The sequence below is a fragment of the Convolutriloba macropyga genome, chromosome 10, assembly GCF_964194025.1.
Source record: "Convolutriloba macropyga chromosome 10, txConMacr16.3, whole genome shotgun sequence".
NCBI lineage: Eukaryota > Metazoa > Xenacoelomorpha > Acoela > Convolutidae > Convolutriloba > Convolutriloba macropyga.
The window spans coordinates 40,309,994-40,332,775 of NC_134477.1; the positions used below are offsets into that span (position 1 = coordinate 40,309,994).

The 22,782-nt window shown below is 34.7% G+C and overlaps 1 protein-coding gene across 3 annotated transcripts in view; it reads right to left on the reverse strand.

Moving 5' to 3' along the window:
- LOC142348131 (uncharacterized) overlaps positions 1 to 22,782 on the reverse strand; it is a 73,882-nt gene that overhangs the window by 16,318 nt on the left and 34,782 nt on the right. For all 3 annotated transcript variants that reach the window (XM_075399323.1, XM_075399324.1, XM_075399322.1), the window contains exon 15: positions 12,196 to 12,361. In XM_075399323.1, coding sequence (XP_075255438.1) covers positions 12,196 to 12,361 — 166 coding nt within the window. The remainder of the gene's footprint in view (positions 1 to 12,195; positions 12,362 to 22,782) is intronic.

A 22,782-nucleotide genomic window follows, 5' to 3' on the forward strand; every position in this document is an offset into this window, starting at 1 on the left:
TATATATATGAATATAAATAACCACGGAGTACTAAGATCAAATAGTCTAGACCAAGATAGGAACTTAACAGAAAAAGTATGAAAAACTTTAACAGAAAATAAAAGTGAACCTAATTACGCACCTGCAAATGACGGTGGGACAACCGGACTTGTTGAACGTCTTTCTCAAACAATAAAACGACAATTATCATTTTGAAAAAATGTAACAAACAATATGCAATACATGCAACATGACCTCATTTGACGAACATTTTGGTAGATAATGTAATACAGCAGCTTCCAATATAACAACTAAACCAGACAGTAAAAAACTTACAAAAAGATAGTTATACCCCGTCGTTTATAACTCACAGAAGAACAATGGGCGGATACGGGCACGTAGCGACTTAGAAGTGGAGAGAGCAATGTTCGCCGCAACTGCAAAAGCGTACGCACAACAAGATAAGATGCAGAACAGTGTTGATGAGGGTCAGAGGTAATCTCTCGCCCCATTCTGGGAACGAAAAGAAGCGTACAAGTGAAGATTGAAAGATAATTTCAAGGTAACAGATGTCAGAAACGCAATCCCGATTGATTGTATGAGGTACTTGCGCCCCATAGTACTGCAGGCAAACTAAGTCCTACAACCATTGTAATCAAAGAGCCAAACAAAACCGAAGTTAGAGTTAGAAAGTCCGATATTGCAAAAACGAAAGGACTACCGAACTAGCTCAATATGCAGACAGACGCCCACAAATATGCAGTTAGACACCCTACGAGAAAAATTTTGTGCAAAAGATCCAGAATAACAAAAAAAATTTGAGAAAAAGATCAACAATTGATAGCATTAAACCCTCTATCATCTCCTGTATTTCAACAACCGCAACGTTGCACGATTATCACAGATGCGAATTCTTCTTGAAAAGAATCCAAAGTACGACGAAGCCTTTAAAGAAAGACCGGACTTAACTCTACACTAAGTTCTACACTTTAATTCTGAAAAGGCAATCGCAGCACCACCAACCCAGCCAACAGCTTCATCTGCGCCGCCATTGACGCCTGTTTTGCGAAAAAGCATAAAAGTAGCACAAGTAAGCGATAGTTCTGACTCAGAATCTTCCTCTATTAGAAGGAGCAAACGTCAGAAGAAAAAACCTACTAGCCAGAAGTCGCAAAGCCAACAAACACAAATTATAATTGAGAATATACAGACTATGAAAGGATATTATGCACAGATTCCAGATACAGACAATGCTATTTTCGGCACATCTTGACCACGCAACAGAAAGGAGAGCTGGATTGTGACCCCCGTCCAAATAATTATTTAAAAACTTTATTTGTTCAGATATTATTTTGGTATAATACTTTTGTTTAACCGTTGAATTAGTACTAGTATTGTGATTTGATTCTATTTTATTTATTGTGTATATTTTTTTTTCTCGCAAAGAAGGCGGAATATCATACGGGCTGAATAGGCTGATTATTGGGAACAATATTCGTTATCGTATATAGTTCATTTGCATCATTTTCACATTTATTTCTATCTAATTTTGTTTAAAACTTCACACTGTCTTGTTCATTTTGCTAGACACGAAATTGTGTGTTCACATAGTAATTATTTTGATGATCCTGTTGTTCTGCATTTCATGATTATCATTATTTCGTTTTGAGCAGTGAATTGTAAACACTTTTCATTCTCCTAATTTCACTGCTAAAGTTCAGTTGCAATTCAAACTTTGTCATCCGCTCTTCAAAACCGAGATTAGAAATCTAAGTTGTCATTCGCGACTCGAAATCCAAATACGATTCGGGAAATCTAATAATCACTTAAGCTTACATAGCAGATGCGACGCAAACTCCAATCGCTAATTGAATAAAAGTCATTCTCAGTGTAATGGGACTAAATAGTAACTCAATCAGCATAACAACGTTCTAGGTAAAAACACAAAATTTGTGATTGATGGCTGACTACTGTGAGCATTGGACATTAATCGCAGCCCTGTACCGAAGGCACTGCTCATGTCGTCACCAAAAGCACATTTGCTTGAGTATATGTACTCGGTAATATCGCCGTTTTTCGCAAATATGTTTTAATATCAGGAAAATAAGCGAATTTGAAATAGTCCAACTAGAGACTTCGCATTTTTGGTATATAGGCAGACTTCGCATTTTACAGTGTGCGCAATCTAGCGAAAGTGCAATTGACTCTAATTCTTGTATCAGGGATTTTAGTCCTTTGATCATCCGGGGATTAGTCGCCAATTTATGCCTCGCTATTGTCGCTATTTTGCGCATAAAGGGACCTGAAGCAATTTTTAACAAAGGAACGGCAATTTGATCGGTGACATTCGCTTTATCGTTAATCTCGGCAAATTTTGCCAAAACAAAAAACCCAACGAAATGCTTGTGGAGGTGAAACGGTTAAGAGCAATCATGTCCAGGAGGAGTTTTATGTTAGATGATTCGATTAATTTAGCTAATTTAAATAACAATTGGTGGAGAGTAATAAAAGAGACGTCCTGTTTAGTTTGACTTTTACGAGTATTGTAAGGGCAAAGAACTCTGATGAAAAACTCAACATAACGTTGAAATTATATGAAATAATCTGTTCGTTATCTTTCCTCTTTTCGATGATTTTTTCCCGTTAAAACTTATCACTTTATCATCTGCGCTACCAAAGATTTTTTGCTGTATTGTTGCAGTATTGTTATCCTGTAGGAAGATGAATTCACGCAGGCTCAATTGCCTCGGATTTCCCTTTTATACATAAAACAATTAAAATGATACAAGGTTTAATATCAATGTCCAGGCAAATAGTTAACACTTTCAACGGCATATTATTGTACGAAAGACAAATTGTGTCCTTATTTTCGCCAGTAAAAACGTTTCTGCGCCCAATGCATTCGGCACTAAATATATATGGAAATTAATGTGGAAATAATTAAAAAATATTTTGGCTGTTTTAGTTGTATGAACAAGCCCCACAATTCAACCAGGCTTGTGTTCTGGAATTGACTACTACTTTTCAATACCGTATCAATTCTCTTACATGTATTTTTTTATATAATAGCACAAGAAAATTTAAACAAAATTTAAGCTGAGATTACATGACTTTAAGGGCTATTAGATAAACTCAGGTTAAAAAAACTGATCTTGTTTTTAGTATTTGATCGATAATTTGATCGATATTTGATCGATAATTTATCGATAATATTGCTTTATTTCAATGTAATTTTTTAGTTAAGAAAGAGGAAAAAAAATGAAGTAACAACTGTTGGCACACAAAGTTTACAATTAATCAGCTCTGGGGCGTTTTCAAACAAAATTTTGTTCTGGAATTGATTTATATTTTTCAATGCTCGTTTCAATTCTCTTAAATGCATGTTTTTAGATATCATGAAACAATTTTAAAAAAAATTGAACTGTGATTACATGGCTTGATGGGCGATTAGTAAAAAATAATCCTACTCAGGTTAAGAAAAATTGATGGAGCTGCAAGTAGGGGACAATTTGAGGGTCATGTCAAGTTAAGATAACGCCCAACGAGATGGTTGACCAATAGAGAATATTGTTGACGATCCGACTGTGAGGATCAAAATTTTCTCAATTCCCCGTGGATCTCAGCACCCAGGATCTGAACTCGAAACTGTATCATGAAAAGAATCCATAATCAAATCATTATTTGGTTTGATTATAACTTATTGGTTTTGCGCGTGATTATCTCAGATTTCGTTGGTTGACCATGAGTTTGATAAGTAAAGTTTTTCAAATCGCAAAAGACAGTTCAGATATTATGCTTTGTGTTTTAGTTAGAAACATAAAGGAAGAAAATTCTTTCTTATGTTATAAAACACGCATGAAAAAATTCAGCAGTAACACAAATTGGATTTTGATTTTTGAGAGTCCAAGGTCGTTGTGAACAGATACACCTTAAGGCGTGAAGGAGGAAGGATAATATACAGCCAAAGCACTCATAAAATTATTACATTGCTGATTGGATATTGGTAACGTAATTACAAACAAGAGAGCTGCAATCTTAGCTATTCAATGATACACAAATCAACAGACTAATTTCTGTGGCTATTGTTATTTATGAATAGAAGCTAAAAATTAGCTTCGAGATGAATTTCCATTAAAATTGTTGTTTTTTGCAAGTTCTGCTCGCTCTGCAAATTCAAATTTTAGCAGTAGCTATGGGAATTAAATGAACAGTGTTTAAAAAGAGAAAATTCTGTCCATTTACTTAATAATTATTAATAACGAACCAGAAAGAAAAAATAGTAAAAAAAACCCACAAGAAAGTTATTAATTGAACCCAATGCCATGTTGCTTTTTCTCCACTCTAATTTATTTATTATCAACAGTCAAGTTTTCAGACTTTTAAAATTGGTCATTCCGTTTAGCCATAACTGTAGTAACTAAATGTTGTGATCTCAGGCGGCATAGAAACGGTTTTCCTAAATGAATTTATCTGCGTCAAACAAATTTAGGCTGCTGTACGTTTGCAATTAATAGTTTTTGTTCAGTATATCTATATGCATGGCAAGAAAGTATCAAACATATTTATATCAATGTCTCATCTTTAAGATCGCAAAGCATAACCCTTAGTAAATGGTTAAAAATCCAGGCTTATACTTTTGAATGAATTATTTAACCCCTTAACTTTGACGGCACATCCAAAAATTTCATCTTTTAGCACACCGATCTAAATTGTGTTGCTGGGCAGACCATTTCACCGCACAGGCGGACCTGAGCTGACTTTGGCTGGTTATGCCATCGCGGAATCTGGTTACATTTACCATCACTAGTCTATATTTTGAATGTAACCCAATTCCGCAAAGTTTTTATAAATCCCCTGTTTAAACATAACAAAATAAAATTTAGTTACACGGTCGCTCAAATTTGACTCAGGTAATCTAGGTATGCCTTTGCGTGTAAGGATTGACCAGAGGTAGGGGAGTGAGCAAACAGTGTAAGTAAAGTAAAAAATGTTACTGTAGCAGTCAAAAATGAATATTTGAAATTGTAGAATAAATTTGTTTATCTAGTTTTCAATTAAAATTAGTTTGTTCTTAGTTGAAAAAAACATTTTTAAAAGAGTCCAAAGAGCATGCATTAATGAAAAATAAGCAAGGATTACTGTTAAGCAAAAAATTGAAGTACCAACTGTTGCAGCACCAAAACAAAGATTAAACAAAGTGACTCGGTATATATTTATATTTTCAAACAATTTTATAAATTAAAAATTCCAAAAGTATATCTGTTCAATTTGGTCTCACTAGAAAATCGTTGGATTTGTTTTTAAAGAAAATACGTCATAAGAAAAAAAATCGATTGGACTTGTTTTTTAAAGAAAATACGTCATAAGACAGAAAAACAGATATTCAACACTAACGAAATTTTTATGATAAGGCTTAGTGTAACAGTCATAAAACATCGGCTATAACACAAAAACTAAAACGGAGGATATAATTTGCGTTACAGAAAAGTGGATGATGCCTCACATTGATGAGACTAAACTACATGTTGACAAAAAGAAGACTAAAGGGTTCAAATGTCCTCAAAAAAATTGGAAACGACTAAAATCATAATCATTGAACAAATCGGCTGTCAAAGGGCTCCCATAAGTTCAATAATTTCTCAATAAGAAACTATTTGCAACTGTCAATTCTCAGTCTACAAGTTGACCTACAAGTTCACAAAAACAAATCTGAAAACGTTTAAAGTTCAGAAATTGCCTTTTTGTAAAAATTTTCAAAGTCATCACAGCTATCAGGAAACAACTGAAAACATTAGATAGGTTCCCTTGATCCTCTTTAAGAAGGCAGTTCCACGTTCAATTAGTGAAATTAAGTCACATGACTACAGAAAGTTAAACTATTCCTAGATAACAACAGAATATTAATTGTCCTCATTTAAACTACAATGTTATTTGTCAATCATGAAGTTTTGTCGTGAGAAATGACTTCTTTATAACGGACTTAAAACAAAAAATTCTGAAGTTTTTTCTGTTAAAATGTAAAATGCCCCGATGAGAGCAAAACTAGCTTTTTTTTAATCGCTCCTCGGCTAAGAACATTGAACATTTTTGTTTCAGAACATTTTTGTTTCATTGTTTAGCGGAACATATATTTTTGAAGCAATAATTCCATACAACCGGTCTTCGAAAAACTTTGGTGCATGAGTAAAAAAAATGTTCACTATGGCATCACATAAAATTAAAACTCAGCAGTTCAACCTGTATTTCACTGCACACAGTTAACAAGTCAACATAAAAAAGAAGAAAAGTATGCAAAGTTCAAAAATCATTTAGTTTTTAAGACCAATTAGGTCCATTAACCACAACATCCATGAATTTTTAGCTAATAAAATACTATTATACTATTAACTTGTACTATTTATTTATTTTTAACTTGTCTTTCTTGTAAAATACTATCAACTTGTAAAATTTTATTAACTTGTAAAATACTAGTAACTTGTATTTCAATACAAAGCACACCTGTTAACAAGTCGACGTAACGTAAAAAAGAGTAATAATTGCAAAATTCAAAAACCATTCAGTTTTTAAGACTAATTTGGTCCATAAACCATAACATCCATAAATTTTTAGCTAATAAATTACTATAAAACAACAAATTAGGAACAAATAAAAGCAAGACTGAAAAACCATCAGCGTCTAAGTCATTAAAACAAAATGTTCTTATTTGAAAAGACTGAAAAAGTGTTTTTTTGGACCTCAATTGAACATCGAAAAGGCCTGTTATTTAAAGGGGCCACGCGAAATGATAACAAAAAGAACTGAATAGTAAAAAACTAGCTCTAAAAAACGCAAAACATCGCCTAACACAAAAATTGATGTGAAATTATAGATTAATTCACAAAAAAACGAATTCTACCTCTCATTGACGTGAATGAGATGCAAATTGAAAAAGAAAATGTGAAAATTTCAAAAAATACATTAAATTTTTTGAAAATAAATTAATTCAAATGAACTTAAAAATAAAAAAATCAAGTCTTTAAAAGCACTAGCTGTCAATTGAAAAAAGCAAAAACTATCTTATACCTCCATAGAAAGCCTTTGTAATTTTTTCATTATTCAGAATGTTATACTTTCATGAAAAATCAAAAACAGGAAAAAATTGAGCTTCCGGGAAGAGTTAGCAAGAAAATTTGTTAGAACCAATAAAACTCTCAGCCATTCACTTGAAACTTTTAATGTGCTCATTTTATTTCCCAATCAACGACATGGTACCTGTAATTAATGTGATAACGTGACAAGAGCTAAAAAATGAACAAAAAAATTGAGCAGATATCCGGAAATCACGGGTTTTTATGTAACGTCAAAGTCCTTAAACCAACTGCTTAAGAATGAAAACGCTAAACGAATTGTTTTGAACCAACTGGAATGAGGGTAGATCCTGTCACTAATGAGATTAAGCTACAAGTTCACGTAAACTGGATCTCAACTTAATCTCAACTTGTTGACTAGTTCACTGATAAATTTTCACTAAAAACGAAACTCAAAGTCAAAAGAGGCTTTAATTTTTAAGTGAAATTATTGGATACGTTTACTAATACCTAATAAGATAGCTATTGGACGTTCGATTGATGCCACCAAGCGAAAAGACCACAAAGAAGTTAACAGAAGCAGACAAACTGAAAAATTGGTTTAAGTTTACGAAAAGTTTCTCACAGACAAAATATTTTGTGTATAATTCCGGAAAACAAATGTTTGTCGTGCGTCATTTGGATTTCGATGGGATCTGGGACTTGTCATCTTTTGAGCACCTATATAAAATCTGAATAATTAACGACAAAATGATTTTAAAAAGCCAGCACCTCAATTCAATTCCATTTTGTATTGTCTACGACAAGACCAAAACTGGCGTTGACGTCACTGCGTTTTTATTAAAAACAATGGTTCAAATCTTAGCCTAAGACATATTTTGGCTAAAAAACTTTTTTTAATCAAAAATAAATAAACCATTTTGGATAAATTTTGATTTAAGTGAAAATAAGATTCGAAAAGTTTCAGTTTGAGTAAATCTTCTTGGGACGCTGAAAAATGAGCTTTAATCTGATTGGTGGAAGATTGTGTCGGATGTTTTTGCGTTTGATTGTCCTGTAAGTTTGGACAGAATGGGTTAAAAACCAATTATGTGTCCATTTTTCAAGAAAAAAGCTGCAATTTTAGAACTTAGTCAAAAGGTTGGTTGAAACAGTTAATCAAAGCTCATCTCTTCATGATTGTAAGACCAATAACAACAGTGAAATTGATTAAAATTGGCGCAAAAATTACTAAAATTGTAAACAAAAAATAACTGAATTCATGCGGATGCTCACAAAAACTTAAACCTCGTTAGCTACTTTGAAAATCCGAAATTCTAAAATGAGTTTTTATTTTATATTCTGTTTTTTACGGGTTTTCTATTGATACCGGACACATCTCTCTCTACAAAGAATATATCGATCGGCCAAAATTGACTGGAGAAAAAATAAACTCAAGTGAGAATATATTTAACCCACCCCCCCTCCCAGTAGGGTGGGTTTGGATCAATCAAGGCTTTGCTTGCATGGATGCATTTTCTTCAAAAACAATTGGGAAAAAAACTAAACAAGAAAATTTATTTTCCGGTTACAATTTTCTGTTCCTGCCTTTCATCATTTTTGAAAACGTTTTCTATAAATTTCAACAGCCTTCAACTCTTCAATATTGAACCAACCAATAAAGTTTTTCAATTGAATCAGACTCATTGCGGTTTTGTATTTTTATTTTTATCTTAACTCTTATTCGGCGAAAACGTTGTTTCCAAAAACGACAGTTTGTATGCCACTTTTTCAGCAAAACAATTTGTTTATTTACTAAAAAGTGAATAAATTATTTCACTCTTCAATATTGAACTCTTCAATATTCAACTCTTCAATATTGAACCAACCAATAAAGTTTTTCAATTGAATCAGACTTGTTTATTGACTAAAAAGTGAATAAATTATTTCACTCTAACTTTTTGTTGCAAGTATTGCGTAAGTATTGACGGCCTTTAACTGTATTGACAGCCTTTAAAATTTTCAATGTTAATTTTAGTGGATGTTGAAGTTGCCATTCAACCAAAGTTGGCAACTTAAACATCTGTTCAAGTCTGCTCAATCTGATTGTACACAAATTATGACAGCATTTTTTGGTCAAATGGCAACTTAACAAAACGTTCGAACTCTTCACAAATATCTTGACATAGTTTCTGCTTTTGCGTGTTCTACCTTGGCAACATTAGCGGAAATCAACATAAAATCTGTAATTTAAAATTGACAGAAGTATGCATGCACATTATATTTGAACTGCCAGTGACAATTAAAAAACAACAAAGAGTCTCGTTAATGTGCTTTCGCACATGATGATCCGACAAGAGCTCATCTACAATTTTTACTTACTTGTCAACCCAATGAAGAGATAATCAAAAATAGATGTTTAAGTTTAAAGAAATCGCTACAGACCGCAACTACTAATTGAATTGGATAATAACAAGCCTCATTAGAGTGCTCACGAGATTCAGTATTAAAGACACTCCAAGAAAAAAAAGACAAACAACAAAACAAGCAAAAACACGAAACATTTTTTACGGCAAAAACTCGATATCTAAGTTTAAAAGCACATAGTATCAACGTCAAATTACAATCAGACAAAACCCTAACAAAGCAGATGCGACTTTTATTTAGTGAGCCTAGGTAACAAGTCAAAACAAAGAAGAAATAATGAGACGAAACTCAAAAACAAATCAGCATTTTTTAAACCAAATAATTTTAAATGTCTTAAAAACCAGTAGCTGCCAACAAAAAGTTTGACAAATTTACCAAAATGTCATTAGGAAACCAATCGAATTTGTCTTTGAACAGACTAAGCCATAAAAATGGACTAAAAATGCAGAATAACTAAAAAAACAATCAATTTGCGAAAACACAAGTTATTTAGGTAATTAAGATCATTAGCTATTATCTGAATATTATGTTTTTATTGTTGTTTATACTAATTATGGTAAAACTATACTGCAATAATAAATATGTCCACCTGGACCTCATTTGAAAATCATTGGGATGTGTTATTAGGCAAATTTGCTAAAAGAAGACAAAAAGAAACACAAATATTCACCACCCGCAAATAATTATGAAAACGCATTTTTTCCAACAATTAAAACAACAGTTATGACATATAATCAATAAAAAAATTAAAATTTGAATCACAAGGAAGCGGAAGGGACCTCTCAAGGATGAGAATAAGTTACAAGTTGACAAAAAGAACAACAAGAACTGAAAGGTTTAAGAGATTTTGAAAACAACTATAGATAAATTGTTCATTGGGCATTATTTACCGTAAATGTGTTTATTCTAAACTGAACCTTCATATGAAAAGTGACTAGTGTGTAAGTAACTTGCAAAAAACCAAAAAATAGGAAAAGGCTTTAAGAAACGACTCTCAAGTGGAATTCGATTTTTTTACATGGTAAAATTCTTTATGAGACCATAACTTGCCTTTTTTGCCTTTCGTCTATTAGGAACACAAAATTGTTTGACTTTGTAGCGTAAGATGTAATTTTGAATTTTTAAAAAAATCTTAATTTGAACGGAAGTTCCCCTAAAGGTGAACAAAATCATGCCAAATATCACGTGTTCACACAAAACTTTAGACCTCAAAAACTCCTCGAAAAAAACACGAAGTTAAAAAAAATCTTTTTAATGTCGAATTCTACGCTGGACAAGCTTTTTAATGATGCATGCTTAATGACAAGCTTTTTAAATTTGGGAGCATGTTTTTTTATTCCGTTCATTCCTGAGGATGTTTTTAACTGTTTCTTATAATTTCATTGGCAATGCTAAGATTTCCTTAGGATTAATTTCATGCAAACAATGCGCTAGTTGAAAAATGTTTCCACAAAATAAAACCTGGTATCATATTTGAGTTAGCTATATTGAAATTCCGAGGATTAACTTTTAGATCAATTTTGTACACTCCAGTATTGCACGATGGCCAGCAACCATAAAGTTAAATGTTTGACCTAAAAACTTAAGAAAATGTCGGAAATGTTTTTGACTTCAAAATCGACGTAACTTTCCAGTTAATGTCACATGAAACATCTTTACGTGAGTGTTTTTTGTATAAATTAATGTCCCTTTATTGTGTACCGATTTCTTTTTGAGGTATTAAAGTTGTTATTTGTTTATGTGTTCATGTTTGTTTTTATCAGCTGCTAATTCACTATTGAGTTGTAGGTCAAAAAAGCGCATTTTGTTAACTAATACTTTTTAAGTTCAATTTTATATGTTACCTATGACTTGGTACCAATCTTAGTTAAACTTTGTAAATACATGTTTTATAATTTCATAGAAATTCGAGAGCAAAATTGACTTAAACTGAAATGTTTTCATTTTGACTTTGAGATAAACTGACTGACATTTGATCTGAGTTGATCTTTTAATGGGCTCCAGTCACCTGGTTTGGGTTAAATTTGGATTAAAAACAAGTGACTGACTGATTGATAAGGCCTTTCTAAGACAGATTAGCATTTAGATAGAAGTGCGTTTGTTAGTAAATATAATCCATAAAGTTTTCGGCTGATTTGCACTGTTCTCTTGTTCATATCAGACTAACGCTAACAGTTTTTTTGAAACCTTTTCTCTCATACAAAGAAAAAATAGCGAATTCATTATAATAGTACATGCATGACTAGTGTAACAATGTTTGCAGGTCAATATTTATACACCCTTAGAAATGAAAAAAACTTAAGCCCAAAGGTCGACTGTCACAGCTGTACCAAAATTATGTCTGGAATATATCTTCAAAGAAGATCAACTTGACAATTGTAGCGAAAGCAATTTTGTCAAAGTGTACTCGCCTTTTGAAGAGATAGAAGAGCGAAAGATTATCATAGAAAGGCTTCGTTTATTTGCAAGAAATACTACAAGGAACGAATGCCTTGCATTTCATTTTTTGGCAACATTCTTGCGAGAATTTGAGTCTCAATTTGAGTTTCATTTCTGAAACATTTCTGTGCAAAATTTACCCTAGCATTACTTATGTATTTTTTGCAAACATACATTTTTAGAGCTTCACGATATATGTAGCATTTGTCGCCAAGATTTCACATCTTTAAAGATTTTATCATGCATGATTTGAATCCGCTCATTATTTGCTGGTATTATGAATGTTTTGTGTTTGGTACTAACTTGGCTGATGAACATGATGTACTTCCATCGTCCGTGTCTCTTGTGTTTTCTGAGTACTGGTACAACGAACTTGTAGATTATCCATTCTATCATAAGCACAAACAATGACGCCACCACTCCTATCCCAATCAACACAAACACTCCTCCCGCATGTTTCACCGACAATCTGAAACACACGATCCTAGTCAAACTCCGACGCTTATCTTGCAAAAATTGCCAGATTCTTGCAAATTACGCTTGTCTTGCAAGATCTTGCCAGATTAATGCAAATGACGCTTATCTTGGTAGATGCAAGATCCGGACGCCTATCTTGCAAGAATCTTACAAGATCTTGCCAGATAGCCGTCGGTAATAGGGGAAGACTCTGCTTAAGATGCTTCACCCAAAATCTGCTCAGACTAAATTGGGTTGCGCAACGGGCACAACGACGTCATTATACACGGTCTGACCCCAATACTCAAATTGAAGTATATAGTAAAAGTTAAAGCCATAGGTACGATTTTTTCCCATGTGTACTGGTATCTGTAAAAAGTTCTGTATACTGTGGAAAAGTTGGAACAATTTTGTTGCAGGAAAAAATTGTAAAAAAAGTAAGATAAAAGAAACAAATATTGAAAATAGTTTCAGCACATATTAGAAATGTAGCAAAACTGTAAAAAGGAGGCTCGTTAATGTGCGTTCGCACATGAAGTTCCCACCCGAGCGCATCTACTTTTTTGGCTTAATTGTCAACCAAATGAAGAGATAACCAAAAGAAGACGTTTGAGTTTTTAAAAATAGTTTCACTCCCAAAATACTAATTGAATTACATAATGCCATGCCTCATTACAGCAATAACAAGATCTGCCAATTAAAAGACTACGAGAAAACAAAATAAGCAAAACTAAAAATTAACGGCAAAAACTCAATATCTAAATGAAAAAGCACCTAGTAAACAACGTCCAAATGCAATCAGATAAAATCTTAACTGCACAATTTTTTTTTAACTTAAGTATACAGCAGATGGGACTTTTCCTTAAAAAGACTAGGTAACAAGTAAAAAGAAAAAAATAATGAGGGGAAATTTAAAAATCTATCAACAATTTTCGAACCAAATAATTTCAAATGTCTTAAACATTCTTAGCTTTTAACAAAAAAAATTCCCAATAAATTTACTATGAAGTCATTACGAAACGGAGAGGACTTGTCTGTTGTTAGACTTAGCCATAGAAACGGACAAAAATTTAGACGAACTCAAGAAATCACAAATAATCTGCGAAACCGCAAATTATTGAAGCCATTGAATTCAATAGCTAGTATCTGAAAATTGTTTTCTTTATCTCAATTGTTATTCATACTAACTGAACAAAAATTGTACTAAACAGTTAAATCAGTTCACTTGGGCCTCATTTGAAATTAATTGGGCTCTGTTATTACGCGAATGTGCTAAAAGAAGAAAAAAAGAAACACAAAGATTGACCACTAAAAAAACGTTTATGAAAACGCATCGTGTTCAACAAACAGAACATCAGTTTCCGAGTAATATCAATAATCATTTTGATTTTAAAACAACAGGCAAGTGGATGGAGCCTCTCAAGTTGACAAATAAAACAAAAGCTAAAAAGTTTAAAAACATTTGACAACAAATAATATCAAAAACTTTAAGACTATTTGCATAAACTTACTGCATTAAATAACTTCTTTCGTTAAAAACTCAGTTAGAGGCTTATGAGACTTCTCAGCTCTTTACGACTAGATAAAGAACAAAAAATCGGCAAAAACAGAAAATTAAAAAAAAAGTTGAGAGAAAAGTGTCGAAGCCTTTAAAAAACGAACTATTCATTAGAAACATTTTCAATTCCAATTAAATTTTTGGGCAAATGGATTTTTTTCGTAACTATATGACTTCGAAAAACCAACATATCAACTAATATTTTAAAACCACGAAATCTTTGAGAAAACCCGTAGTATTAACGACATTAATTTCAATTGCTTTCAACGGAAGTCAATAAATACGGTACCTTATGCCTCGATGGGCAGGAAAATCTGTTTGTCGTTGACCAGTCAGTCATAAGACATCAGAAAAAGTCTTATGACTAAGAAAATATTAACAAATACCGAAAAAACCAATAAATCATCAGAAAAAATCGAGAAGCAGGTGTCAAAGCCATTTAATTCAAAAAATTTCATCCAAAAATTTTATTTATGTTTCTTTCAACGTCTTCTCTGAGCCTGTCGTACTTAATCTATTTAGTGTAGTGATTTGCGGTGCAAGTATGCAGAAAGATTATTAATTGCCGATTCGCGGTGCGAGATCCAAATTCATATTACTAGCGTTTACTCGCGGAGCGGGATTTCAAAAGGAGATTTGCAGAACTGATTTGAATTGCAGAATATCAAGAGAATGAAATTGGAAAACATAAAACATTCAAGAGCAACGTGAATGCGTGATCAGACATGTCTGATCACGGAGCGGGAAACTAAGCAGACAGTTGACGAAAGACCATAAGATACGAATTGAACAAATTATTGAAGGTTAAAATAAATGAACTAAATTTAGGACATCGTATAAGATTTACCGCATCAATTAATTTAAGGAAATAAATATACGTCAGGTATCACATACCCTTTGCATCAAGAAAAATTGTAGAATAAAATTTTCGAAATATAAATAATAACAATATTTACAAATTAATAGAAGGTCCCCGGTTAAATAAATAATATCAATATATATACTGGTTATCATAGCTAAAAATACGGTAATTAATAAAATATGGAGTGTTTTGCAGCTCTAAACAAGTTTATATATTCCATTCTTCATTATCTGAATTTTGTTCCTCCACCTCCAGTGCCGTCGCCGATGGTACCAGCGTTGGGGTGTCCATGTACAGTAGAGGTGTATTTCGAGGTGCGGGTGGTGATACTTGGCCAATACAAAGAGATAAGTTTAATTCCTCTGGTTGATTTTCAACGATTTGTTGAACTGACTCTACGATAGTGTCGGGAGGTGCGTAATTTTCCACATCTCCCGCTCGGCGGGGTTGCTTTGGTGGAGGCAGGATATCCGAATTTGGCGGGGAAGTTTCGACTCCATAATAGGATGGGCTGCGACGAGTGCGATCTGAAGTTCGCGAATTTTGAGGTGCTGGGGCCGAAGCAGTAGATGTCGATGCGTGTTGTTCGTTAAGTGAAGTTGTTAATTGCTCATTTCGCATCGCGGAAAAGTTTGGTTTTTCGGGATTCTTCACCGCATGGCGCGTGATATATTGGATTTCGTAGACGAAACCCCGCTGCCCGGTTCTCTCCTTCGGTGTTTCATTTTTTATCACCATTTTGTTTTCGGGTGAATTCCTTTATAGGAATTAGCTCCTCCACTGTTTTCTCGCCGGATCTAGGTCCTCTGCGATCGGCATAATCCTTTAGTGGTGTTTGCCTCTCCAACTGCGTACCAAATTTCGCAATATGGCTATTGCGAACTGTTACCACTGGTTTTCCGGGTTCCTTTATGGTGGAAGTTTTGGGGCTGACTTTGAGTATTTGGGATCCCGGAGCAAGAACCTCATATAAGCCTTCCAGATTCTTTTTCGAGCGTCTCTTGCCATGCACTTTTCTCGCGAGGTTCAGTTCTACCGCGCGCTCCTTCAGAGGGATAGGGCGAATCGCCTTAGTCTTCAAAAATCGTGGCTCTCCATCTGTACTTGTTCGCTCTCTGGATTTCGCTTCCCTGTTCGCTCGGGTCATACTGATCTCAACTTCGATATCACTGCGATATCCGTTGACCCACTTTTCGTCAGGCAGTATCTCCTCTGGCATCACTGTGTCCTCGTCTAAATAATGATTTATAGTATTTTTGTACGTCAAGTTTAACAAATTAGGTTTAGTTGCTATCACGCTTAGCGGGGTGTTAGGCTTTCATTCAAAGTGTGCTTCGAAAGGCGAGGTCTTTGTTGTTCGTTGTTTACATATTCGCAATTGGTGAATTATTATCTTTAATGCATGCTTTACATGAAAGGCGCGTGTAGATAATTTCTCTTCTTTAATACATGCAAATCTATTCTTAATTGTTTGAATCAGTCGTTCCACCAACCCGATAGCACGATGATCATTTACAGGTGCTTCGATGATTTCAATGTTGTTTTTATTACAAAAAGTCTTTACTTGATTTCCAACTAAACATTTTGCTTGATCTAAACGGATAGATCTTGGAATTCCATGAGTTTCAATATACATGTCCAAAAACTTCAGAACGTTCGGTCCATTAGCTTTATCATAAATATATGCAGTTGGGTATTTAGAGAAACGATCAATTGCTGCCAAAAAGTACACTTCATTACACTTTTCATCAAAAATTGGTCCCCCAAAATCAATTTGAATTTCTTGATTTGGTTCTACACATGGTACGTGGGGGGTGAATTGCTTGGCGGGAATAATTGATTTAAAGTTCTTACCAATTGCCGTACAAGGTTTGCATTCAGTGGCCTTGACGATTAACTCACGGTGCATGTAAGGCCACCAGGAATGTGTAGCCATACAGATCATGCCCCAGGTGCCTGGGTGGCTTGAATGGATGTCATCAATGAGCGCTTCGCGTAGCACGATCGGAATAGCCACTCGTTCGTCTATACAAACGCACCCGGAACGCACGTGGAGATCCCTCCAATATGAGTGGATATAGGGATTGATTGCTTTTAAACGGCTTTCGTTGTTGGTTAAAATACAATCTCTGACCTCATTTAATACCGCGTCTTTACTGGTGAGCGAAGCTATTAGAGACTTGTTAAATATTTCCGACACTATATGCTCGAAGGTGGGTACATCCGGGCTCGGGGTTAATGGAGTGCTGGCGTTTGATGAATGGGTTGGGGAGGTTGGGGTAGTATTATGCGGTGTACTTGCTTCGCGGGAGGTACTTGAGTTCTGTGTTGTTTGATTTGCCGTGCGAGAGTTGCTCGACAAGTTGGATCGCGTACTTGCGGGGCGAGTTGTATTTCCACTTGTGGAGTGTTGATCCGCTGCGCGGGAGGCATCGTTAAATCTAACTCGGGTTATTCTCTTTTTCGAGGGCATTTTACTATTTATTGAGCTGACGTATTGAGATACAGATAGTGATTGATTAAATTTTGTGTGATTAGGAGGATGCAGCTGATTTCTAGAGTTACAAGAGGCAAAAAGCACTGATTTTAATTTTGAGTGATGACTTTTAGAGTTATTTGTGGAATGTGATTTAATTGGCGGGATTTGTGATTGAGTAATTTGGTGCTCGCGCTGTGCGGATATCACTTTATTCCTAATTTGGAGTAATTGCTTGCTGTTACTGGTGCTTTGCAGAGCGAGAGAGGTGCAAGGTGGATTTTGTGACGCGAGTGTTACATACTTTAAATTGTTTAATCGACAAATATTATTTGAGGCTTGATCTCGCGGGGCGAGTGAATTGCTAAATACATGTTCCCTTACTCGGGTAGCGTGAGTGCTAATTGACATTATTGAATTGGTATTGGACTCAATTTTAGGTGTAATTTGCGATGCGAATTCATTTATCTTAGTTTTAGATGCGTTCCGCATAGCGAGAGTATGATGTGTTAATAACTGGTGTAGATGTGATGCGGAATATTTGGTTTTAAACTCTAATGCGTTAATTGATTTCGAGATTAATTTTAGTTTTGCAACAATAAATTCTTCGTCACATGTAGAAATCTTTTTAGCTTTTTGAGATGGATTTCGGGAGATATAATCCACCAAACCCATTTTTGCCCCAGGAAGGTGTTCAATATCAAATTGAAATGGAAGGAGGCGATCAACCCAGCGGGTCAATCTACTATTATATGACTTATTTGATCTCTGTTCTTTCATAATTGAGAGAAGTGCACGATGATCTGTAATCACTTTAAAATGTTTTCCATATAGGTAATTTTTGAAATATTCTGTTGACCAAACTACACCGAAAAGTTCAAGTTCATTTACGCTATAACGTTCCTGACAAGAATTTAAGAGTCGAGACGCAAATGCAATTGGTTTCCACCCATCTACGGTTAATTGTTCAAGAGCAGCACCACGACCAGAGCGAGACGGTCACATTTTACGCGTGTTTCGAGTTGCGGATTGTAGTGACTATTTGCAGTGGCGTTCGCTATGCGAGTCTTAATTTCTTTAAAACAGTTCTCCTGTTCTGCTGTCCAAATGAATTTCGAAGACTTTCGAAGTAACGGACGGAGAGGATGACTTATTTGAGAGAGATTAGGAATGAATTTTCCAATGTAATGAACAGATCCAAAAAATGAACGGAGTTTCTTTAATGTTTTCGGGGCTTCAAGAGCCAAAATCGCAGAGGTTTTAGATTCGAGAGGCGAGATACCCAATTGGGAAATATGATACCCAAGCCAATCATATTCTAATTTACCAAAATGACATTTAGGAAGATTTATCCTAAGATTTTCGTCATCTAAACGTTGGAGACATTTCATTACGTAATTTTTGTGTTCATTCAAAGAACCTTTGCTAACTATCAGGATATCATCCAAAAAGCAATATGTATTTTCCAAACCAATTAGAGTGTAGTCCATAGCTTTTTGAAATTCAGCTGGCATATCTGTAAGTCCGTAGAATCCTGTTTGAAATCTATAAGTGCCAGTCATATCTCCACTAATAATATTAAAGTTGCAATGATTAGCAGTATTAGTGTCCAAATTTAATTGGCTGTATGCGTATTTTAGATCGATCGTAGAAAAGTACGTGATGTTTTGCGGCGCGGGAGCACTTATTTGTTGAGATATTGATTCAATTAGCGTATCAATGTTTGGCATTTGATATTTGTTCTTGTGGATAGATTTATTTAAAGCTTTTGAATCCAGTGCAAGCTTTATCGTTTGGTCTTTTTTAACCGTGACCACAATGGGTGATATAAAATATTTATCTGGACAGCTTGAAAGTTTTATAATATGTTTTTCAGCTAGCAATTTTCTAAGCTCCGCATTAACTTTGCCTTGGAGATTGATGGGAATACGTCTACCTTTTTGGTGTCTAAGTTGAAAATCTTTATGAAATTTAGATTTTGCTACATGACTTTTAGATCTTCCAATACGTGATACCAAACGAGGAAAAGTTTTGGCTATCTGTTCTTTAAATTCGGGAGATGCAATGTTCTTGATACTGTTACCTTTGAGAAATGTAGGCTGAGTTACAGCAAGTCCTAGTTGGTCGAACAAATCACGACCTATTAAGGACTTTAAACCGTCGGCTACGACTGTGAAGTTGGCTGTATCGCATGCCCAGCCTTTGCTTGTGACAGGGGCTTGGATTTTCCCCTCTATTTGTACGGGTTCATTCGAAAAGTTCCGTAGTTGAGGTGGTGTTGGTTTATGAATCCAAAAAGCACGGGGGCTGCTTTGTACCACTTGTAACGCGAGTGAATGATTAAGTATACTGCATGCGCTCCCGGAGTCCACGAGTAGAATTGTATTGACATTGCCAATCTTGAGGGGCATATTGAGTGGTTCAACTTTTTCTACCGCCGTTGCGACCGTGTTATCCTCCTCTCCACTGCTGTAGTCTGATTCGTAGAGTTTTGCTGGTTGAACGAAATTTATAGAGTCCTCTGGGTGTGGCTCTTCGTCTACCATACGAAAAATCTTTTTCTTAGAATCTTGTGGCTTTGTGTTTGTGTTCTTCAGTTTTTTGCGACACACCTTTGCAAAGTGGTTTAGTAACCCGCAATTATTGCACGTTTTCCCTTTAGCAATGCATCTTTCACGATGATTTGGGAGCCAAATTCCGCCACAATTGGAACAATAGAGTGTTGATCGATTATTTTGCTTTGAGACATTGTTATTGTTCTGCCAGTACGGTTTTCGTGGGTTATTGAATTGAACGGTGTTAACATTTGCCGGAACAACGATTTTATTATGTTGCTGTATCTGATGTTGATTCCGCATCCCGAGTTCCATATTAATTGCGAGTTCTAACGCCTGTCGCGGTTAGACCATTTGTTTTAAGAGTTCCTTTTGGATTTCAGGGTCAATCAGATTGGTGATGAAAACATCTCGAATGAGGGTCTCCTCTTTGTTTTCAAAATCTTAGTTTTCCGCCAGTCCTTTTAGTTTACCGTAGAAATGTTCAACTGTTTCTCCCCTAAGCTGTTTTGTAATTAGAAAGACATGTCGGTCAAACGTTATGTTACGTGGACGGATGAATGCTTCCTCCACGATCTTCCAAAAGTTAACAGTAGATAGAGTGTCAATCATGATGTGCGGATTCTTACAGTTAAGGATGCGACGTCCCTCTATCCCGATGCTCAGATAGAGAAGGGAGACTGTTTTGCGGTCTGCCAACGACCACGGTTTGTCGCCACACATGATGCCCACCTCAATTAAGCGTTGACATTTGTTTTGCCAGTTCATCTTTTGCTGCGCGTTGCGCGCGTTCCTTTCCCTCTCTGATTGTGCAGATGCACCCACTATTGTCTCTTCGTAGATTGGCTCCAGGGGTAGCTCTACCATTTCTGGTTTTGGACCGAGTAGTGTGTCCAAAATGATGTTTTCTTTGGCCAAGAGTGCTAGTTTGTACTGTACCCGCCACTTCTCCCAGCGAAGGGGGGGATCCGGTGTTGGTTTGTCCCAGAAAGGGTCAATTCCAAGGGTTGTTCTTTTGGTTGCTGACTGCGCCATGTCGTACTTAATCTATTTAGTGTAGCGATTTGCGGTGCAAGTATACGGAAAGATTATTAACTGCCGATTCGCGGTGCGCGATCCAAATTCAATTTACTTGCGTTTACTCGCGGAGCGGGATTTCAAAAGGAGATTTGCAGAACTGATTTGAATTGCAGAATATCAAGAGAATGAAATTGGAAAACATAAAACATTCAAGAGCAACGTGAATGCGTGATCAGACATGTCTGATCACGGAGCGGGAAACTAAGCAGACAGTTGACGAAAGATCATAAGATACGAATTGAACAAATTATTGAAGGTTAAAATAAATGAACTAAATTTAGGACATCGTATAAGATTTAACGCATCAATGAATTTAAGGAAATAAATATAGGTCAGGTATCACAGAGCCAATGGGAACCATCAATACTATAATGCGATAAGACTCCAGAAGGAAACAACATTATTAAACAAATTATCAAAAAATTAAAAATTTTATACGGAAAGTCATAAAGCCAATAATTGAAGATAAAACAACTAACCGGATTAATTTTGGTTGCATTACAAAATATGGGGTCCTGTTATCACTGAGACTAACTTAGAGTGCGCAAAAATAAGTTTAAGATTGGCTAACATTCAAAAAAGTTCGAAAAATTATTTTTTAATGTTTTAACAACCATTAGCTGTCCACTGAACGCATTAGATAGGTTTACTTAGTGTTCATTAGGAAAACTTTGTACTATTAGTCAACGTGTCTATGGCAACCAAAAAAAGCAGCTCTTAAATAGAATTCAAATTTTTTGATTGTAAATTTCCCTGTGACACCAGAACTGGTATTTTTAATCGCCTTTGATCTATTAGGAATACCAATTTGATGTACTTTGTATTGTGAAAAGTAATTTTGAATTAAATTTTTTATTGGAAAAATGTTTATTCGAACAGAAATTAAGCTAAAAATGAACAAAAGTGAACCAAATATCCCGTGTTCACAGGAAACTTTAAACCTCAAAAACTCCTCGAAAAAAACGAAAATAAAACAAATCTTTTTAATTTTGAATTCTACGCTGCACGAGCTTTAAAATGATGCCAGTCGCATTTCTATACAATGAATATATCGATCGGCCAAAATTGTCTGAACAAATAAACCCATTTGAGTATATAGTTCCTCCACCCACAAGTGGGGTCGGAACAATTAGATCTAACCAGTTTTGATTTTTGAATTTGAACTAAAAGTTTTGGAGTACTGTTTTGATGAAAAAAAGCCTTTGATAAAAAACATGTCGTTTTTATACAAACCAGACTGTTTTTAAATGAAAGCTTAAGACAAAATTGAATGAAATATCCTTTCACTTGCAACCTAACTCTCATTTTCGCTTTGAAGAAAAACTTACACGAAGTACTAAAACAATTTTGATCGATGTTTTTATTAAATTTGGAAAGGTTTGTGCGTTTTCTTCTATTAAAAAGTTCCTTGAAAGTTTCATTTCTCTGCAAAGTTTGCGTTGAAAGAAGTTGTTGATGTGCGGTTTGTTAATGTATAGACTGAAATTACTTCTAGTTCTCATTTCTTCTGTATAACAATGTATGCTTGTCAGAGGAAATTGCAGTCTAACTGTCATTAGTTCTGATACTTTTCATAAATTCACCTTTTCTGTGATTGACTTATATTTATTTTCATGAAGAAAAGCCAAGTGCACTTTTTTTCTAACAAAACTGTGTAATTTGCAACATATTGATCAGGAAAATTTAGTTTAAAGTGTCAATTTCGCCGTTTTATCAGTTTTTAGTTTCATACTGACCATCGTGAAAATGTTTTTTGTTGAGATATCATGTTGCGATGATTATCCTTTTTACAGACTTAACTAAAATTGTTCATTGGTTATGAAATTGATCATTTCATTATACCTTATCTGTTATTTTATCAAAGACTTCTGCCCAAAAAATTGCTAAATTTATTTTGAACAGT